Source organism: Phoca vitulina, unplaced genomic scaffold (assembly GCF_004348235.1).
Source record: "Phoca vitulina isolate PV1807 unplaced genomic scaffold, GSC_HSeal_1.0 scaffold13, whole genome shotgun sequence".
NCBI lineage: Eukaryota > Metazoa > Chordata > Mammalia > Carnivora > Phocidae > Phoca > Phoca vitulina.
This window is the reverse complement of record NW_022589716.1, coordinates 44,530,209-44,550,912: the sequence shown is the minus strand read 5'-3', so window position 1 is coordinate 44,550,912 and position 20,704 is coordinate 44,530,209. Positions and strand designations below refer to the sequence as shown.

The window sequence follows — 20,704 nt, the reverse complement described above, 5'->3', positions numbered from 1 at the left end:
CGACTCTTAAAGGGACCAGCACTGGTGGCAGCAGAGGGGCTCCCACGGCCATGTACCTCAGAGCTGAGCAATCAGGAAAGCCTGAGAGAAGGCAGAAGCCCACCAGGACAGGAGGAAGACAAGTTAACTAAACTTGCAGGGGACGTAGAGGCCGAGAGGCAGAGAGTCACACACCAGACAGAACTGTTCCCAAGTCCTAGACATTGGAGTCTGGGACCCCCCCCCCCACAGAGCTTCAAAGAAATGTATTTTGACCAGACACAAAGCTGTTCTTCACCCAAAGGGGAGCCAAACTCCAAATCTCTCTGCTCTGGTGGGAGAGGCTGCCCACATAAACAGCTTCAGAAAGCTTCCGTTATGGGCACTGAGTCCTCTCAGGGCAAACAGCAAAGAGCTAAGAGTGTCCTATCCCTAGAGGTGGCTCCAGGAGACACAGGGTCCCTCAGAAGCCAGCAGGGCAGAGGGCAGCGGGACATGCCTTGGGGCTGATCATAAGGCTGGGGCTGGGAGGAGAGAAGCAGCCGCAGGGGCCACAGAGGAGGCACTGAAAACTTGGAGCTGGGCAGATCTAGGTTCTGCCTCCAGGATCCTGCCTACCTCCAGGCCTCGTGAGCAAACCCATGAAGGGGATGCAACAAGCCTGGCCTTCCAGATGGTCTGGGTGATGGGGAACGGGGCATACAGTGAGAGCTCCTGGCACATACAACCGTTCTGATTACCATGTGGGCAGCAGGCACGCAGAGACCCTAGGCTAGCCTCAGGGCCTTTGCACTTGCCATTCTACCTGCTCGGGACACCCTTACTGCAGCTCTTTTTAGCCGTGACCACAGGGCCTGACATGGTAGGTATCCGCCCAACAGAGGCCTTTCATGGCTCCATCTGAAGTGGCCTCACTGGTAGGTGTCCTGCACTACCTCCCTCGCTCCACAGCCCTTCCCACCTTCTGCCCTTCTTGTCTACTATCCGTGGGCCTCCTGGTCTCCTGTCCCCTCCAGGTGCCTCACCTGTCCTGAGTACTCTGTATTCTCGAACCCAGAACTCTTAAGCCCAGCACACAGAAGGTGCTGGACAAATACATGTTGAAGGAATGAGGGAAAAGCAGCTTGCCCAGTCTCCACCTCTGAGAAGGGACTGGGGGCTGGGCTGGCTGGGAGGGTGTTGGTATCCCTGACCTTGAACAGGAGGGCTTTGAAGTCCTCTACATCTGTCATCTGGCCTCTGGGGGTCCTGGCTGGGGGACTAGACCAGCCGCAAGCCCAAGGGGACCAGACCTGTGGGATTTACCTTCCATCCCTGCTTGTCAGAGCAACCCCCAAGTGACTTTCTTCCCCCTCCCACGCTTATGTTTGAAACACAGCCCCCCTATGTTCCCCTCACTCATGGAGAATGCTGCAGCTGGTCACCCCTCTTTAGCAGCCCCCACTCTGACCACACACACACTGCCCACAGGCCACAGCCCCACCTCAAGGTCCCCAAGTCACAGAAGTTGACGAGATTTTACCAACTGCCAAGTGCCACACAGAGAGGGGGCCGAGCCTGGCACCAGAGGCGCCCTACCTCCACCTGGCACTGCCACGAGCAACTGTGACTCCAGGTGAGCCCCTCGCCTCTCTGGGCCTTCAGCCCCCCGATATGTAAAAGCTGACCAGGAGCAGGCCCTCAGCGGGGGCTGCTGAGCATGGAGGCAAGAGAGCAGCGCTGACCCGCCGCCTTCCCCGAGAACTGCTCACTTACCACCTGCTTGTTCTGCTGCAGCAGCGGACACGACAGGTCGAGCTGGGGGCTGGCATAGACGGGGGTCAGGGTGAGCCTGGAGGGCGGGGCGCAGACGAACTTCACCACGGCGGGCTCCAGCGCGGGGAAGGGGTTGGTGACGCTGGGCTTGTTCCCCACCGAGAGGGCGATGACCTGGCCGAGCAGAGGAGCAGTCCGAGTCTGAGTGCCTGCTCCACTGTGAGCCTGGCCTCACCACCCAGCATCCTCGGACTCAGTTTGCTGCTCTGTAGAATGGGCAGCTGAGACCTGCATCACCAGGGGCTTACAAGGGTGCAGTGACCTATGTGGGGGGGAGTGCTCTCTCAGCACACAAGAAGCCTTCAGACAGGGGCTCTAGTGTCCTTTACAAATGCTGGCCGAACCACTGCGGTGATGCCTCACAGCCTCCCGGGACCCCCCGAGGACCCCACAGTTGTAGGAGCGAATTCCCAAGCCTGTGGGTTTTCAAACGAGGAGCCCACACGGACTTGGAAGATCCCTTACAATGAGGTGCAGGCGTGGGAGGGTGTGCTGATGGACAGAGGCCCGCGTGGCAGACGGATGTGCGGGGGCTCAGCCTGTACGCCCTCCTTCTCTTTGAGAGAAGCTCACTTGGCTGCTGCAGAGGCCACGATTAAAGATGCAACAAAAGAGGGAAATTTAAGTCTGCTTTTAGAGCTGAGACCTCAGAAATCAAGCCCAGGCCTGAGTTTTGCGAGCACCCCAGCTAATGACCCATCCCAAGGAAGCACCCCAGACCCCTCAAATGACTCACGCTTCCGTAGGACCCAGTGGTCGGGTCTTAGAGCCCCTCACCCTCCCTGACCACAAGGCAGGACAAAGGGTGGTTTCCATGCTGACCTGCAGGCCCTTGGCCTCTACCGCAATGGCCCCAAGGAAGTGAAGCACAGGGCATGGAGTGGGAGGATCCCAGAGGTGCCTCTGCTCAGAGGGCCAACTCCTACAGCCCAGCAGGGACACGGATGACCAAGCCAAGCCAGGGAGGAGACACTTTATTCTCTTATTCATTTTTCTTAATTTAAAAAAAAAAGTATTTTCTTATTAACTTTTTTTTTTTTTTTAAACCAAAGCCAGTGGGAATCAGGGGCTTTCATGTGCATCTTTCCCACTCACACCAAGGCAGTCTGGGTGTGGCACACTTCACAAGGGTACCTCGGGTGATGTGCACGTGTGTGTTTTGACGTCAGCTGACGTTCTTTGCCCCACTGCACGTGTAAGGGCACTCTCCCCTTCCCTAAAGACATGGGCTCTCTCCTATCTTTCTTGATCCCCCCTGGCCTCCCACCTTGCTTTTTGTTTCCCGGCTCTGGGGCATCCTGTGAATGGTGGGCTAGATCCCTACTATCAGCAAAATGAGCACTCGGCGCTGAGCCTCCGGAGTGGCAGCCACAGGGGGCCTGCTGGGTGAGCTGCTGCTTTCTCCAGCCCATGCTAGCCCCACGAGAGTTCAGGTCACAGACATGTTGTGTTGGTCCACCCAGTCTCTGAATTTCTTTGGTTTTCGGCATGGCAAAAAAACAAAAATTGAGGCATTTCACATAAAAAAATATTGTGATTCCTGGCTTATCTTGAAACACCAAAAAGATCTGCCAAACCTGGGCTGAAATCTTGCTCACTAATGCTATCTGCCTGACCCTGGAGACCTCTGACTGTGACCCCTCCCCCGGTCTCATCCCATCCCCCAATTTGGCAGTGGGCAATGATGAAGCCCAGAGAGAGAAGAGGTCACCCCAGCAGTGGAAAGGGTGCTAGCTCTAGCAAAGCTGTCCTGTAGGCCCCCAAGTGCTGCACCCCGATCAACCTGCCTATCCACTCAGTCATGCCACCTCACTGATCCTCAGCTTGCCTGTCTGTGAAATGGTGCTGTAAGCACAGCAGGGTACTCAGGGAACAGGACTTTACACCCCTCCCTCTGGACAAGATGGGTCTAGGGGTGACGGCCCTCTCACCTGCTCGCCCAAGGCCTGGCAGGTCACGAGGATCCAATGTTGCTGGTAATTCCGGGAGGTAGAGGGCCCAAAGAGAGCCAGGCTGATGCTGTCTGTGTCCTCGGAGGTGATGTTCCGGAAGAACTTGGAAGGCTCAAGGACCCAGGGTTTGGGACCTCCTTCAAACAGCATCTCCTTTGAGGACCCAAGGGTCACCAAGGCAACAGAGGAGGGATCCACCGGCTGTGGGGGAAAAAAGGAGAGTCAGCATTCCTCTGGAAGGCACGTGCTCGGCCCCCTGCCAGCTTGCCCCCGTGGAGGTCAGACAAGCCCCAACCCCTCTCTGGAATTTGGTCTGCTCATCAACACCAGCAGGGTTGTTGTCAAGATCCAAAGGCCTATGAGTGCTCCGGGAAGAACTGTGTGCCCATTCTGACATACTGCTGGGGGTGGGAGGTAAATTGATTTGCCTCTTCTGTAAAATCATGGGTAAAACCCTTGAAAATATCCAGAGCCCTTGAACCCAAGAACTTCTCTTCCAGAATCTAACCTAATGACCGAACAAGAAGGAGAGAAACAAGTTCACGCACAAGGAGACATTCATCACACTATCACTGACTATAGCAAATAATGGGCCAACAATCTAAAATCCACAACGGGGGGCTGGTTAACTAAATGTGGTCCATCCATGCCACAGGAGGTGACGCGGGTCCCTAAAGCAGTTATTTATGAAGAGCCGGGTACAACACTGACTGTGTAGTGTGATCACAACTATGTTGTTTTAAAAAGCATAAAGCAATCCTACAAATACACCAGATGAAGGGGGCAACTGCAGATGGCCTGTCCCTGCTGGCGATTTGTTTCCTCTTTACTCCACGGAGTTTCCCACACTTTCTATAACATACAGAGGAGCTTCAGGGGGGCAAGGCTTTTTTGCCTGTTTTGTCCCCAGCACCTAGAACAGTGCCTGGCACATAGTTGGTGCTCAATCATTATCTGTTGAAGGAGAGAGTGAACACTAAGTCCTAAAAGTACCCAATAAAAGAAGGATGAATTATTAAGTTTTACAAAACGCTCTCATCTGCTTTCACGATCTTTGTGCTGGGGGTCCCGGGGCCTCCCTGCATGGGACGGTGGCTGAACTGAGGGTCTGTGGGAAACAGCAGGGAGAGGGACAGCACCTCCGGGAAGATGAGGTTTGCTGTGCACAAGGACATCTCCCCTCACAGACTCAGCAGGGGTGTAGAGAAAGTGGGCCCTCTGCAGGGTCCCACAGCCTTGTTCCCTCGCTCCCTAATGGGGCTTGTCTGATCCCCTGCTCCAGAGGGTCTCACTGAGATCGCCCCGAGTCCTTACTTGTCAGCTAACCTCCCTGTTTGACCCCCCCAACTCTACCCTGTAAGAGCTGCCAGAGGTTCCTTCCGAAAGCACAGATCTGACCATGTCACTCCTGCACAAGACCGATCTGGGGCCCCAGCTGCCCTCAGAAGAAAGTCTCCGTGAGTCCGGGATTCGGGCTCTCCCAGCCTGGCCCTTGCCTCAGCTCTCCTAGTCCCACCTTCAGACTAGCCTGTCCCTAGGCCCTCACAGAAGCTGCTTGCTGCCTTGGTCCCCTACCCACTCTTTCCCTCAAGAAGCCCCCGTTTCCTCCCTCACCCAGTGACGTCCAGCCTGCCAGGGCTGACAGCTCCCTCGCCCCGTGTCACAGAGGAAATGATTGGTCTGGGTGTCTGCCTCCCTCATCAGCCTATGGGCTCATGAAAGGTAGGGCGTGTCAGTTTCCTTCTGTATCCACAGTGTGAGCAAACTGTATGAAAAATGAAAAACCATGTAGAGAAAATAAAAATATTAAAAAAAAAGATGGAGGAAATTATCACAACTCGGTGATACTATTTCTTAACCATGGGATTAGCAAAAATCTAAAAGTTTGAGCACACACTCTGCTGGTGAGTCTGTAGAGAAACGTGCACCCTTTTCAAAAAATTTATTCACTTTTTTATTGAGATGTAATTGGCATAGAACGTTATATTAGTTTCAGGGGTATAGTGTAACAGTTCGATATTTATATGTACAGTTGACCCTTGAACAATGCAGGGGTTCGAGGTGCTGACCCACCAGGCGTCGAAAGTCTACGTGTAACTTCTGACTCCCCTATAAGGGGATGGAAGAAAGACTTCTGAGGATCCTTCTAATATAGGTTTAACTTTGGAACCAAATGAACAACTTACATATACATTAGAACAAAATTAAAAAAAAAAAACAAAACACCAAAAAGCAAGCCCTAAAACTGAGAAGAAATGGAAACAGACCAATCTGATGGACTGATCACAGCAATGCTGCAATGACTGAGCCCGCACCAGTCCCCTACTCTTGGCCTCAATGATCCCTTAACCTCTCACGAATCCCAACATCTTTCAGAACGAGGGCTGCAAATACCTGTCACCCTGATGGCCTTGCAATGGCTGACCGGATGGGGGTCGGGGTGTGTGGGGTTGGTTCCTAAGGTGGAATCAGCCTCAGGCAAAAGGGATGCCAGGATTGATTAGCAATGTCTGCTGTGGGCACAGATACACACAGGTGCCATGTCTGCATTAGACTGGAGTCCACATGGGCGGGGGCCACTTCTAGTTCAGAATGGCCAGTATGCTGGGAGTGTGGGGGCTCCTGCTAACACACATTGAGTACGTCCTTAGTTTATTGCCTAGAACATACAGAGTCACGTCCAGGTCCGGCTTCCCCAAGCTCTACTCTCCTGAAATCCTTAAAGCCCTAAGCGTTCGTGCTGCTCTGGGCAGAACATCCAGTCTCAGACCCCTCTGGTCTGGTAGAGACCAGCATGTGTTGCTGGGATGTCATAAGGACAGGAGGGTCAGTGTAGACTCCAGTCCGCTCACCAGGGCCCCTGACCCTCCACCCAGCTCCTTCCATGCCCTCACCCCCATGGTAGCTGGATCCTCATCCCCCAACTGCTAAGAGCCTGAAGTCCTCACAGGTACAGACTGATGACCACTCAGCTGTTACCTGCAGTCCTGGACCCGGAGCAGTTCCCCGGCCGGCGGCCACCTCAGTATGGAGGGGGAGTCACCTGAGTGACAGCTTTAAGATGCACACACCCTCCCGGATGGGGGCAGGCAGGCAACATGACATGACCTGCTGAGGCCTATTGGGCACAGGTTCCCTGGGTTGGGTTCTTAGCAAAGAAAGGGCATCACTCGTCAATGAGAATTCTGTCCTTTGAAATTTTTTTTTTTTTTGGCAATATGGACACTTTCCTGAATTTGCTATTAGATATCAGATCTCTAGGCACACCCCATATATGTGTGCACACATATATGAAATTTCAAAAACCCAGGGCGCCCCCACCCGCAAACTCTACCTTGCTGTGTGCCCAGGTCTTGAAACCATCAAAAGAGCCCTTTTTCTGCACGTGAATGGCCAAGTATCATCATGGCCTTTGCTTTTCCTCCTCAAGACAGCCTCACGGCCTGCGCCACTCAGGCCTCTGCTCAAACATCACCTCCTTGGAGAGGCCTTCTCTGACCCCTTAAGACAGAACCTCTTGTCATTTGCTACCTCCTTTCCCAGCTCAACCATCCTTCTCACTACGTGCCACCATTTTCCATATAGTCATTTGTTTCTCTGTCTCCACAACTAGAATGAAGTTGTTACTGGTCTGCTATGACCTTAAACAGGTTAACTTCTATAAGGCTCAGTCTCCCCAACCAGTAAAATGGGTACAAGAACCCAAGCCTCATGGGATTACCACAGAGATTCAAGGGAAGTGAACGAAAGCCCGGAATACATGTCCAGCGCATGCTCAATAAATGGCCCTAGCATCATTATCGTTAACTGTCATCCTCATTTAATAGATGGAAAACATGAATCCCAGCAAAGTAAAACAATACGTCCAAGTTCACCCAGTTTGTTCCGACTCCGATGCCCTGTTCTTCCCCAAGTCTCAATGCTACAACCAGCAAAACTTCGCTGTGGGCAAAGCAGGTCACTGTAAACGTGGCCAAAGGATTTTGCCCTAAGGGAAAGATTGTGCAAAGGCACCGTGTGGCCTATAATTACCAGCTGGAGAACAGTGAATTATCACCTTCACATGTAATTCTCTTCCCATTCAGGTATAAAAGTGTCACAGAATCCTGTGCCAGGAAGAAAGGTTAATAATCAACACAGACACTCATAAATCATACAGGCTCCTCGGTGGCTGTGAAAGTACAGGTATTTGAACTGGCCAGGCCAGAGAGGAGAGGGGCCCTGCACCTCAGACAAGACTTCTACTTCTACTCTAGGCCTTCGTATCCTGGTTTGCAGAACAAGAGGTTGAACCCAGACATCAGGAGGCCCTTAGTGAGGACAGCCTACCCTTCCAGCAGATGGCATCCATGTGCCCCCTCGCAGGGATACTCACACTTGGTCTAGGATCAAGAGACAGAAGGAGTGGGGCGGGGTGGGCAGAAGTTAGGGCTCCACTGCACCTGGCTGTCCCAGAGGCTCAGGGGTCATCACGTTCAGTCATACTGACACTGCGGGAATGGAGAGCCAGGTGAGGTCCCCAGATCCAGGCACTAGGGACTCCCAGAGAGTAACCTGCAGGTGGGTCGAGGGACGCCAAATCCCTGCAGTAGACAGAAACCGAAGAGTAACTGGGGTGCTGACTGCAGAGGGAATTAGGTAGCCGGCAAACACAAGCTCCTCCAAGGTCCAAATAGAGGAGGTTACATGTACGTTGGGGGGCAGGGCCGAGCAGTACCCGTCTTACGTGTGGACCCGATTTTGTCCTTCCCTGACCTTCACCAACTGTCCACTGCTAGGTAAGAAGAGAATAAATATCCCACTCCTAACCCAGCTTTCAAACACCTCCTTGATCTGACCCAGAGGGCCTTCACAGCCTCCTTTGTGACCCGAGGTATACTATTTCTAGTGTCCTCACCAGCCAAGCTTCCTACAAGCAGGCCCTCCTCCTACTTCTGTGTTCATCAGTGACCTGTCCCCCTTAGGGCTCTTCATTCCCTCTACCATGCTCACTGCAGTTGTCTGAGCACCTGCCTTCCCCACAGACCGGTGGCCACCTAGGGCACAGTGTGGGATTTCTCCCTACATCTCTCTCTCTCCAGCCTGGGCTGTGTACCAACTCTACCTACCCAGGGATGATCTGCAGATTAACCTGTGAATGGACAAGCAAACAGTCATTGCGAGTTGCGTTCCCAGTTTCCACACTCCTCTCTTCCTCAGAGGAAGGACCACATTTTGTTAGGGTAGGTAAGTGTCCAGCTAAAATATTTCCCAGCCTCTTTTGAAGATAGATGTGCCCAATGGATTAAGTTCTGGCCAATGAGATGCAGGTAGAAACTGTTCCTTTAAACTTCTGACAAGGTTACTAGAAGAAACTAAATCAGCTGGGAGGAGAGCTCTTTCCCCTTCTAGCTACATTGGAATGCAGATGTGATGGCTGGAGCTCCAGCAGCCATTTTAGATTATAAGGCAAACTTGAGGATGAAAGCCACATACTAGAATGGTGAAAGATAGAAACCCGGGTCCCTGATGACTATGAGCTGCCACACTAGCCCCATGTGAAGGCTCTCATGTGAAAGAGAAATAAACCCTCTATTGGCTAAGCTATTGTTTTAGATTTTGTTATGTGTAAATAAACCTGATCTTAACTGTTACCAAGACAGAAGAAAGATAAAAGAAAACACCTATATCCTTCTATAATGTGTCCAGTCAGGAAGCCTTGATTGGGGACATGTCTATATTATCTTCACCCTTAATCCCACCTTGGGACAGTGAGCTCAGTCAGTGGCCTCTGATATTTCAGCCACACACCCCAGATAAATAGGGTGTCTGGTCATTTGGAGCAAGCACCAAGGAAGAGCCCTGAAGAACCTCCTTCCCGGGGTCCTAGGGAAACTCCACCTTAGGCTGCAGCAGGGGTTCCTCAAGAATGCTGCCAATCCTCTCGAACCCTGTTCTCTGAGCCCTATCACTCCTTCCTGATCAGGAAGGGGATCCTGACTTCCTAATTTTAAACTGCCATCCTCCCTTCTTTACCCTCCCTATCACCCTCTTCTACTTTACTTTTTCCATGGTAAGCACTGGTCTATTACTGTCTGTCTCTACCTCTGTTTCTACCAGCATGTCCATTCATGAGGACAAGGATTTCTCTGTGTTTTCTGCACTGATGTATCCCTAAGGTTTAGAGCAGGGACTGGTGCAGAAAAGGTGTTCATATAGATTTTGGTGGGGGGGGGGAGGGGAGAGGTCAGGAGATGTTGGTTTCCGTCCTGGCTGGTAAGCCTGGACACATTTGCCCACTCATTGATTCTAAATAAAACAACCCTTCTCAAAAAACATGCACTTCCAGCTATTTAACCAAAGGAAATGAAAACACTAACTCAAAAAGATATTTGCACTCCCCTGTTCATTGTAGCATTATTTACAATAGCCAAGATATGGAAATAACTTAAGTGTTCAGTAACAAATGAATGGATGAAGATGTGATACACATACATACACAGGAATATTATTCAACCATAAAAAAGAAGGATATCCTACCATTTGCAACACCACGGATGGACCTTGAGGGCAGTGTGCTAAGTGAGATAAGTGAGACAGAGAAAGACAAATACTGTATGATCTCACTGTAATCTAAAAGAGAAAAAGAGCTCACAGATACAGAGAACAGATTGGTGGTTGCTGGAGAGGGGCATGGGGCAGCAAAAATGGGTGAAGGGAGTCAAAAGGTACAAACTTCCAGTTATAAAATACATAACTCATGGAGATGTTGTGTACAGCATGGTGACTAGAGTTAATAATACCGTGCTGCATATTTGCAAGTCGCTAAGAGAGTAGATCTCAAAAGTTCTCATCTCAAGAAAAAGATCTGGCACTACGAATGGTGATGGATGTTAACTAGACTTACTGTGGTGACCATTTCACAATGTATACAAATATGAATCATTACATTGTACACCTGAAACTAATATAATGTTACATATCAATTATACCTCAATTAAAAAAAACAAAACCAACCCTTGGTGGTTGTCTGTTCTGTATCAGGCACTACGCTCGGGGCTAGGGGTTCAGAGATGAAAGGCTCTAACCTCACTGACCCCGCTTCTAATGGGTGAGGGGGGAAGAAAACCTGTTACCACAAACCAAGGGGACCAGAGCTGTCCTAGAGACTGACGCTGGGCGTCAGAGAAAGGCGGCCCTGATTGGTCCAGCCTGGAAGCTGGCGGGACGCCCCCCCCAGGACAATCCTTTCACCCTCCCCTTCAGGAGGAGCCAACTCACCCTCCCTGAGCCTATTAGAGGCAGGGTTCTCATTAGGTCTGCCATCCTGTGACGGGGCAGCTGCTCTGTGAACCCTTCCCAACCACCTTGGGAGGAAGGTCTGGTTCTCCTTTATCTGCATTTTAGTAACTAACCTACTGAGCACTCACTACCTTCCAGGCACTGTTCTAAGTCCATTTCATTCATTAGCTCAGTTTCTCCTCACCACAACCCTACAGTTTAGGTGTTGTATTAGCCTCATTTTACAAGCAGGGAAATGGGAGGCCCAGGAAATTAAGTTAACCAATGCCACAGAGTTGGTGTCGGACCTGGATTCAAACTGGGGAGTCAGTGTCAAAGCCAAGGCAGTGAGCTCTGAGCTGCGGAGGCTTTAGCTGCCTCTGGCCACAGATAGACGAAGGGGGACTCACATACCAGCTGGTTGTCTGATGGCAGGCAGACAGCAAAATCCAACCTGACCCGTGTCTCCCAGACCCCAGAATCTGCACCACATGCCATCCTAGGGTTCCATGGAGACCTGGCAGGACAGCTCTGGAGTGGACCAGAAGCCCTCCTGTCTAGATCTCTGTAGAGAGCATGTCATCCACACACAGTTAGCAATCACCGTCTGCCATCAGGAAGGCTCTGCTCCTTCAACCTCCTTCCTGAATCCAGACAAGAGGGAGCGGTAACTATTCCAAAAGCTATTCTGACCAGTCGGGGTTTTAATACAAATTTGCCAGAGCAAATGAATTACTCGCATCACGGGAGGAGGTGGAGGGCAGGGACCCCGGGCTCACCTTGAGGGGCAGGTAGGCAGCGATGGTGATCCGGGCACTCAGGTGGATGTGGCCATGTCTGTAGCTCACGAGGAGTGTGGTGTAGCCCTGGACCTCTGCTCTCACCTTGACCCCACTGCAGTGCTCAGATCCTGGCTGCAGCCTCCCTGTAAGAAGAGAGCCAAACGGTCACTGTGAACTTGCCTTTGCTCGGAAAAACATGAGAGGTTGACAGCCCCTCCTTCATCCTGGGCTTGATACACAATCTAATTTTTTCAACTTAAAAATTTGAAGTATAAGTCCCATACTAAAAATACACATAGCATATGCCTATAATTCATAGTGATTTTTTTTTTCCTTCCACAAACTGAACACACCCTGTATCTAGGATCAAAAAACACGATGACCTGTATCCCTGAATCTCCCATAGATCTTTCTGGTCACTAGCCCTCCCCAAAGGAAAACCACTGTTACCTGACTTCTCACCACCAGCTTAATTTTGCTGGCTGCCATATTTTATACGTAGTGAATCACTAAGCATAAACTCCTTTGTGTCTGCCCTCTTAAGCTCAGTATTGGTGGTGAGAGCCCTCCCTATATTTTGCACAGTGTAGATCTTTTATCCACAGTTGTAGTATGATTGCATTGTGTGACTAGACAGCTGCTGATGTCCCCATGCTACTGCAAACATCTGGGTTGTCTGCAGCCTGGGGCTCTGACGCAGGGTGCTGCTATGAACGTGCATGCGTGCGTGTTTTCCGGGATGGATATATTCTGGCATTTCTGTTGTGTGTATCCCTAAGAGTGCAGTATGTTTACCTCCAGTCCTTACTGCCAGGGCAATGGGTATGTTTACTTTTCATCATTATTGCCAAGTATCTTCCCCAAAATGGATGCATCAAGTCATACTGCTACTAGAAGCTACACAGCATCCCCACCAATACTTGGTATTTTCCACGAGTTTTAAAAAAGCCATTCTAGTGGGAGGGTAGTGGTATCTTACTGTTTTCTTTCCAAACGCTTAGAAAAAAATTCTACCGTGAAACGCCACACACCCATCCCCTAGATTCTACAATGAACATTTTGCTGTATTTCTCTTACTACATATCAATCCATCCCCCTACCCATCCATCACCTGATCTTAGTTTTTAATGCATTTAAAATTAGCCTTCAGCATACTTCATTCGAAATGCTTTAGATACACATAATTATCTCTAGTTCAATATTTCTTCCTGGTTCTTTTTTTTTTCTTAAGGTCAGATTTACACACAGTGAGACACCGATCTTAAGTGGGCCATGCCATGAGCTCAGACAAACGCATCCACCCGTGAAACCCGAATCTCTACGAAGATGCGGGACATGACCTGCCCCCACAGTTCCCTCCCGCTCCTTCCTGGGGGTTCCCCCCCGTTCTCCAGAAGCCATCACTATGGCATTCCGACTTTTTTCCACCATAGTTTAGTTTTGCTTTTTATTTTTTTATTTTTTATTTTTATTTTTTTTTAAGATTTTATTTATTTATTTGAGAGAGAGAGAATGAGAGACAGAGAGCAGGAGAGGGAGGAGGGTCAGAGGGAGAAGCAGACTCCCTGCTGAGCAGGGAGCCCGATGTGGGACTCGATCCTGGGACTCCAGGATCATGACCTGAGCCAAAGGCAGTCGCTTAACCAACTGAGCCACCCAGGCGCCCTAGTTTTGCTTTTTAAATAATAGTTTCATTGAACTATAACTCACGTACCACAGAATCACCCATTTAGAGGGCACTCATAATTCAGTGGTTTTTAACATACTCAGAGTTGTGTAGCTATCACCACTAATTTTAGAATATCTCATCTCCTAAAAAAGAAACCCTGCATCCATGACCAGTCGCTCTCCGTGTAGATCAGTCCGCCTCACACTGCACATCAATGAAGGGGGCTCTTTGCATCTGGCTGGTTTCACACACATGTTTTTGAAATCCATCTATGCTCTGGCATGATCAATAGTTGGTTCTTCTTTATTGCTGAGTCTTCCATTACAAGGGTGCTCATCCATTCACCAGCTGATGAGCACTGGGGTTGTTTCCAGGCTGGGGCAACCAAGGAGCAGAGCCTGCCATGCCCCGAGCAGAAATCCCTACGTCGCCAGAAAGGGTGTGCTATGGAGTCCGTGCGCAGAGCCCAGGAGCTCCGGAAAACTGCAACTCTGCCAAAGGGGCCGATTTGTGTTCACAAGTACACACAGTAGACAGGGAAATGCTAGGTCTGAGTGTGGACCCTGCCGGCAGTGAGTCTGGGCAAATGCTTTTCTGGACACGACCCCAAATTATAAGCCAGGACGCCAGGTCCTCTGCATAGCTGGGAAAAGGGCGCTGGAGAATGGGGGTCCTGACGCACGGCAGAGGAGCTTCCTGAGCATGATGCCTCCGCCTCCCACCCCAGCCTGCCTAGTGGGAAGACTCGGTGCTCCCCGAGTACCGGGCTCTCCCCATCCTGCGGCCTCTGCCCTGGCAATGAGAGATCCACCTGCACGGACCTGGGGCCGAACTTGGAGCATGCCACCCCCTCTGTAGTCTCTGGCTCCTGACATACTCTTCCCGCTCCTCAGGACACTCCCAATTTGTCCACTCTCATCCTTCGGGTGCAGCTCTCATTTCCTCTAAGCAGCCTTCCCAGGCACCCCCAAACTGGCTTAGAAATCCATCTTCTGCACATTTCTGCTGGGGAATATGTTCGAGCATTTCTGCCGGGCACACGCCCAGGAGTGGGACGGAGCTGCCGGGACCCGTGCTCACCCGCAGGCGCCCTCCGTCCCAGGCCCCATAACTGCCTGTGGAAGCATGGGTCTTGCTCGGCTGTGTGGGCCATGAAGGCGACACCACGCCTCTCGTGTTTACCAGGAACCCCCAGAGCACAGCACTTACTAGGTGCTCAGTGAACAGGTTGCTGAGCACCAGCCAAGGCTGGGAGCAGAGAAGGGGCCAGGGCAGAGCAAGAGCTGGTGTGTCGCCACCCTGGGCACTGAGCCTAGCCAAGCCCGAAGCCCTGGGGCTCCAGCAGAGGCTCCAGCAGAGGTTCCCAGTGGTGCCTACAGCCCCAGGACTTTCAGTGGGGCTTCAATGATGAGGACAAGGAAGAAATGGGACCCTAGCAGCCAACTCCAATAGGAACAGGGTGGAGCTCCAAACTGACCCAGAGGGTGTTAGGGGCCTGGGGCCACCCCTTCCTAAGAATTGGGACCTGAGTCCCATCATGTGTCTTTTCACCCTTGGACAATCTTACCTGGGAAAGAGACTGACACAGAGAAGGAAACCTAACGTGGGGACCCCCTCTGGCCCCAAGTGTCTGTTCCATGAGTCTCCTGTGCCCCAGACAGATGTCACCCAATCTGCTGGCCCCACCCGGTCTCTAGTCCCACAGATTTCCATGACACCAGCATCGCTCTGCCCAGACGAAGCTCCGGATTATAAGATACATAGTTCTCATACAACCGAGACCCTACACACAGGCTTCAACAAGCCACATCAACTCTACACTGAGGGACATTTAAGGGGCTTTTTAAGGGAAATTTTGATGCCATAGGATTTTGGTCTCAGCTGCCATCTTCAGAACCAAACTCCTTGAACAATGCTTCTGCACTGGGCTCAGGGATGTTCATTTGTAACCCTCACAGCCAAGTGAGGAGTTAGTATCCCCGTTTTACACATGGAAGAGTCGAGGCTCAGAGAGGCTGGGCAACCTGTCCACCATCACACAGCCAATATATGGAAGAAGCGGTGCTCAGACCCGTAGCTGTGGAGCTCCCAACCCTGTCCTTCATTCCCAGGACCTCCTGGGCCTGGGGCCACAGCCTGCAGACTCTCCTCCCAGCCATCAGCAGGCTCCTCTCCCTCACGCTGATGTCTTCCTCCATCCTTTGATGAGGACACTTAAATTTTCATAAAGCTGTTCCTCCTGGGTGGTCAGAGAGGCACAGCAGCACCGGCCAAGGAAGGACGCGAACACGGTTTGCTTGGTCAACTTACAGAGACGCCGTCCCCTTCCTCTGCGTAGCTTCGGGTTCACACAGCTCCACGAGTAACCACAAGTACAGCGGGGACACGCGAAGCCGCCTGGCACACAGGTGATCCCGACAAACACCTCTGCCAATTGAGCTTCTTAAACCCGTCAGGATCGAGTGCTCTGCTCAACAGCCGACAGTTGCTCCCCACTGCCTGGACCCTGAATCCAAGCCCTTCGTGATTCATGATTCGACACGTTCCAATCCCAGGGCCACTGTATGTGCCCGTGCCCCATGGACGTGCCCACCTCTGGGCCCTGACCACAGAGACTCTGCCCACCTGTCACTTCTAACCCCTGCCCAAACCTTCTTCCTCCCTCACTGGATCATTAGTCCTTGGTTCTCTCTGTCCGCAGAGGAACCTCCCGGCTGCCCCTGGCTGGCTCCCCTGGGAGGCACAGTTTCTCAGGGGACAAAAGGCTTCATGGTCAGACTCATGGTCAGAGACCACCCAGGTCTCTATCCCATCCCACCTGTGCCCTTGTGTGACCTTAGGCAGCAGGCAGCCCCAGTCTCTTCATATGACATGTGGCCCAACCACAGCTCCCTGGCCCCCCCCTAGAAGTCTGATGAGTCACACACACTGAGTGCTCACTCCGCACCTGGCAGGGTTGACGTCCCTTAAACTAACTGCCACAGCCACCGTCACCACCGATATCACCACTAAGACCCTGCAGGGCATGCCCAAGAGGAAAGAGCAATGTGCACGGCTTAGACTGCTCAGGGTGTTGGAACACCAAAGTGTCAGGATTCTGTCACCAGCTAAAATCCCTATGGACAGTGTATTGTGAGCACCTACTACTTTCTAGACAGTGTAATGGGCATGAGGACATGCAATTCTATTTAGGATGACACCCATTTTAGAGATGGGTGGTTCTGAAAGCCCAGTGACAAGGCAGGTCACACGGTGGTCAAGAGCCAGACCGGACCACTGTTGAGGGTGGACAAGGGGATAGACGCCATTCCTGATGCTATAACGCCCCCCTATTGCCTCAAGCCCTCCATTTAGGAATCTGGGGCAGCCCATGTTGAGAACTTATGCGGTCTGGCCTGATCCCCCTGTCTGGTGCCCACTCATCAGTCCTGGTTTACCTGGGAGTGGCTGGAACACGCCTTGGTTCTCTACCTCGATCACCAAGTCAAAATGGGAGCAGTCGCTCAGGGTGACCACCTCGTTGGCCCCACCAGGAATGAGGCCATTGATCCTCAGGGGCAGCTCCAAGGTCTGGCCCACACGTGCCTCCACCTGGCACGGGGCGAACTCCATGCTGCTGGGCTCGATCACATACACCTGGAGGACAGGGGCGAGGATGGGGGTCATCAGGCTCCACGGGAGAGGAAGGGCCTGCGCCAGTATTTACTAAGAGCTGCCGTGCACTGGGTACTGAGGACAAGTCAGTGAGAAAACTGAGCTTGGGGGACATGTGTCCTGGGGACTGGAGTGAGTTCAGGGACAGAGCTGTTCGGGAAGGCCCCTTTGATACGGTGACACAGGAACTCAGACCTGAGAGGCATGTCAGAGGTGGCCAGACAGAAACGTGGGAGAAAAATGTAGGAAGAAGACATAGTGTGTGCAAAGGTCCTGAGCCATGTACCAGCTCAGCTTGCTGGAGGAATATAAAGAAGGCCACGGTACAGGGTAAGAGGTGTCATCACTCACAGCTAGTACTTCTATAAAACAATACTTTCCACCCTCCAGGTTCTGTTCTAAAAACATTGCTAAATTTAATCCCCTGAGCCTGTTTGTTAAGAAGATTCTATTAGTAACCTCCACCTGATGAAGAACCTGGCACGGGAGTTTAAGGGACTTGCCCAAGCACAGTGGAGACTGGACTGGGCAGCCTGGCCCCAGAAACCAGACTGTAACCATTACACACACTGTATCTCAAGGAACTGCTCTCAGACTTCTGACTGAGCAATTGGGTGAAAGGTTGCACATTTACTGAGATAAAGAAGCTGGGAGGGGGGCAAGGTGGTCATAGTTTATCCACATATTTGGCAATTATGCTGTAGCTAAAGGGTCTCAGTTATGACTCTTTTTATATGAGAATGAGATCAATCTTTAGACAGGTGTGTGTGTGTGTGTGTGTGTGTGTGTCTAAGTGGATCCAAATAAAAAGACTGGAATAACCTGTCTTTAGACGGGTGTGTGTGTATGTGTGTGTGTGTGTGTGTGTCTAAGTGGATCCAAATAAAAAGACTAGAATAACCTGTCTTTAGATGGATGGGTGTGTGTGTGTGTGTGTGTGTGTGTGTGTGTGTGTCTCTAAGTGGATCCAAATAAAAAGACTAGAATAACCTGTCCATCCGTGTGTGTGTGTGTGTGTGTCTAAGTGGATCCAAATAAAAAGACTAGAATAACCTGTCCATCCATGTCCCAAAAAACATAAGAGCAGGTTGGGATTGGACACACCGTGTATGGAGCTTTGACTTCTGCCCTAAATGAAGGAATAATGGCAGGCTGAGGTCAGGGTCAAGAAGTCAGGAGGCCGAGGCAGGGTGGGCAGAAGCTCAGCTGCAGATGACCACTCCCACCCGAGGCCTTTGCTCAGTGAGTTGGTCCCGTGTCACCTGGAGTCAAGAGCCAGGTGTCGGGCCCCAGTAGAGGGAAAGGAAAGGAGTCAGACCCAGGTCTCGTGGGGTTTGGGGCCTCCCTTTCACTGTGAATTTACCAACACTCAGTGGCCCTTCTGATACAGAGATTCAGACCTTTCAGGTCTGAGTTTTCTAGAATGACTCCTTTGAGTATCTCATGTCTTCTGTGTTCTCTGATCTCCCTTCCAGAAATTCCTACTATGCTGGCCCTGGCCCTTCTGGGTCCCATCCCCTGCCTGGTGGGGGATGTCACGTCCATCCCACTGCCCACCACCAACACCAAGTACAAGCCTGAGGGCTGGATGTGAGAAGGCAGCTAGAGACCGCCAGCCTGAGCCTCCGGGCCCCTGAGGTCTCACCTTCATCTCCCCGAAATGTAGCGGGTTCTGCACGTCATGTGCCTGGATCACACTGAGACCAGTATCACTGCCTGTGGTCATCACACCCTTGACGGTGACCGTGGCAACCACGTAGCTTGACGAAGACCAGCTGAAGTTCCCACTCCCACCATGGGCCTGGAGAAGAAAACCATCAGATCAGTCCATCTGCCTGGTCTCTCTGTCCATCCTTCTGTCTCACTCTCTGACTTGCATGGTCAGCGGCCTCCCACTCCATGGGCTGACATCTGGCTGGAGACCACCTCCCCACCTCGGTCTCTCCACCCTGCCTCCTTTCTCTTCCTCATATTCTGGGGGCCTTGTGGCTGACACCTACTGATGCCCCTAACAGTGGCCCCAGACCTGGGAGCACCTACAGACTGGACTGGGAGGACCCTGGGCCAGAGAGTCAGGTGCAGGAAGCTGCTTCCCTGCCCAGGCGCAACGCTCCCTCCCGGCACACACCCCAGCCGCTCCTGGTGATCCTCCATGGAGTAGAGACAGTCCAGCGGCTTCCCAGGTCAGGGGCCATCACCCCGGAACCTGAGAGAGGCCAGGAAGGGGACACGCAGGCAGCGGGTCCCAGTGACAGGCATCACTCTGCCAGGGAGGCAGTGGGGACTGATGGGGACTCTACTGGCCACAGGGGCTCAAGCCCCCATGGGAGTCAGTCCCTGCCAACAAAGGCCAGACGGGCACGTGAATATCAGAAAGCAAGAACACTTGATAGGTGACAGAGTTAGAGATATTTTTCCCTTGAATTTCACATTTTTCTCCAGGGATAGTTACGCTACTTGTAGAAAACAATCATTTTTTTACGAAAACAAATGCAGGTAGAATTTAAACCTGTATTCCAGGTTTTCTTTATCATGCTTTCTTTTCTGTTTTTCAGGGTTTTTTTTCTGATTACCAAAATACAGTGCTGTGATAGAAACCCCAGAAAATATAAAAAGCATAAAACTCCCCGATTTTAAATTCTCTCCAACCACTAGAAGGTAAGATTAAAAGAAACAAGATAGGTGAAGAGCCCCAATCCCATGGAAACACCCAAAGGAATGCACCCAGACGTGGGGTGTCACAGTTACCTTTATTGTGTACTGATAGGTGCCCGTCTTTGGTTGCCACGGAAACGTCAAGATGCTCGGATAGAGGGTGATTGGGACGTGAATTTCTACCTCCTGCTGGTTCCACACGGGCACCCGTAATGTGTGGACCCCTCCATCCTACAAGGGGGTGAGGGCGCCGCACGTCACCATGACAACCAGGTCATCAGAGGTTTTCCCAGTCAAGCAGACCCCCCCCCCCCCCCCCCGGAGATCAGGTCACAAAGATTCTGTGATTGCCGGGGAGCAGGAAGGAAGATGCTAAATGCCCTGCAGCCTTCTCTGTCTCCATGGAGACAGCTTTCTATGGCTCTGTAACAGCCACTCAAGTAAATGCTGCTTGACTTCATCCTCATAGCACCCCAGATGAGATGATGTGGTTACTCCACTTTACAGATGGGGAAACTGAGGCATGGGGCACAGCAGCAACTTTGTCCAAAGCCCCCAGAGCTGAAGTGACAGGCAGGCAGGAATTGCTGTCTACCCTGCAAGCCATTCTTTCTGCTGCCTCCTAAGGGGCCGGGACAGGTTTTGTGCAGGGTAGGAAGATGAGAACACCCATGCCAATGTTCCAATCAGTAAAAAAACTGCTCACACCTATAACTGACTGGTCTTTTAATAAAGGGGGAAACTGAAAAGACTTAAAGGACCCAAGAACTAAAATAGCCAGAGGGATGCTCATGGCCCCGGGAAACAGCACAGCTAGACACACGGGCCCAACACCGCTTCCCCAACAGGGTTTCCGCCCCAATCCCAGAAGGGCAGGCTCACCTTTACAGAGGCTGGCAAAGGGCAAAGTAGGAGGGGCACCCTGTGTGGACACAGGG

General features: G+C 51.6%; 1 protein-coding gene across 1 annotated transcript in view; it reads right to left on the bottom strand.

Annotated features, from left to right (window-relative positions):
- The window catches only part of NUP210 (nucleoporin 210), a 109,564-nt gene that overhangs the window by 47,565 nt on the left and 41,295 nt on the right, over positions 1-20,704 (bottom strand). The window contains exons 11-16 of the mRNA XM_032412013.1: positions 19,860-19,997; positions 18,757-18,912; positions 16,895-17,093; positions 11,786-11,931; positions 3,726-3,947; positions 1,735-1,908 (exon numbers count right to left, since the gene is read on the bottom strand). Of these exons, the coding sequence (XP_032267904.1) occupies positions 1,735-1,908; positions 3,726-3,947; positions 11,786-11,931; positions 16,895-17,093; positions 18,757-18,912; positions 19,860-19,997 (1,035 nt within the window). The remainder of the gene's footprint in view (positions 1-1,734; positions 1,909-3,725; positions 3,948-11,785; positions 11,932-16,894; positions 17,094-18,756; positions 18,913-19,859; positions 19,998-20,704) is intronic.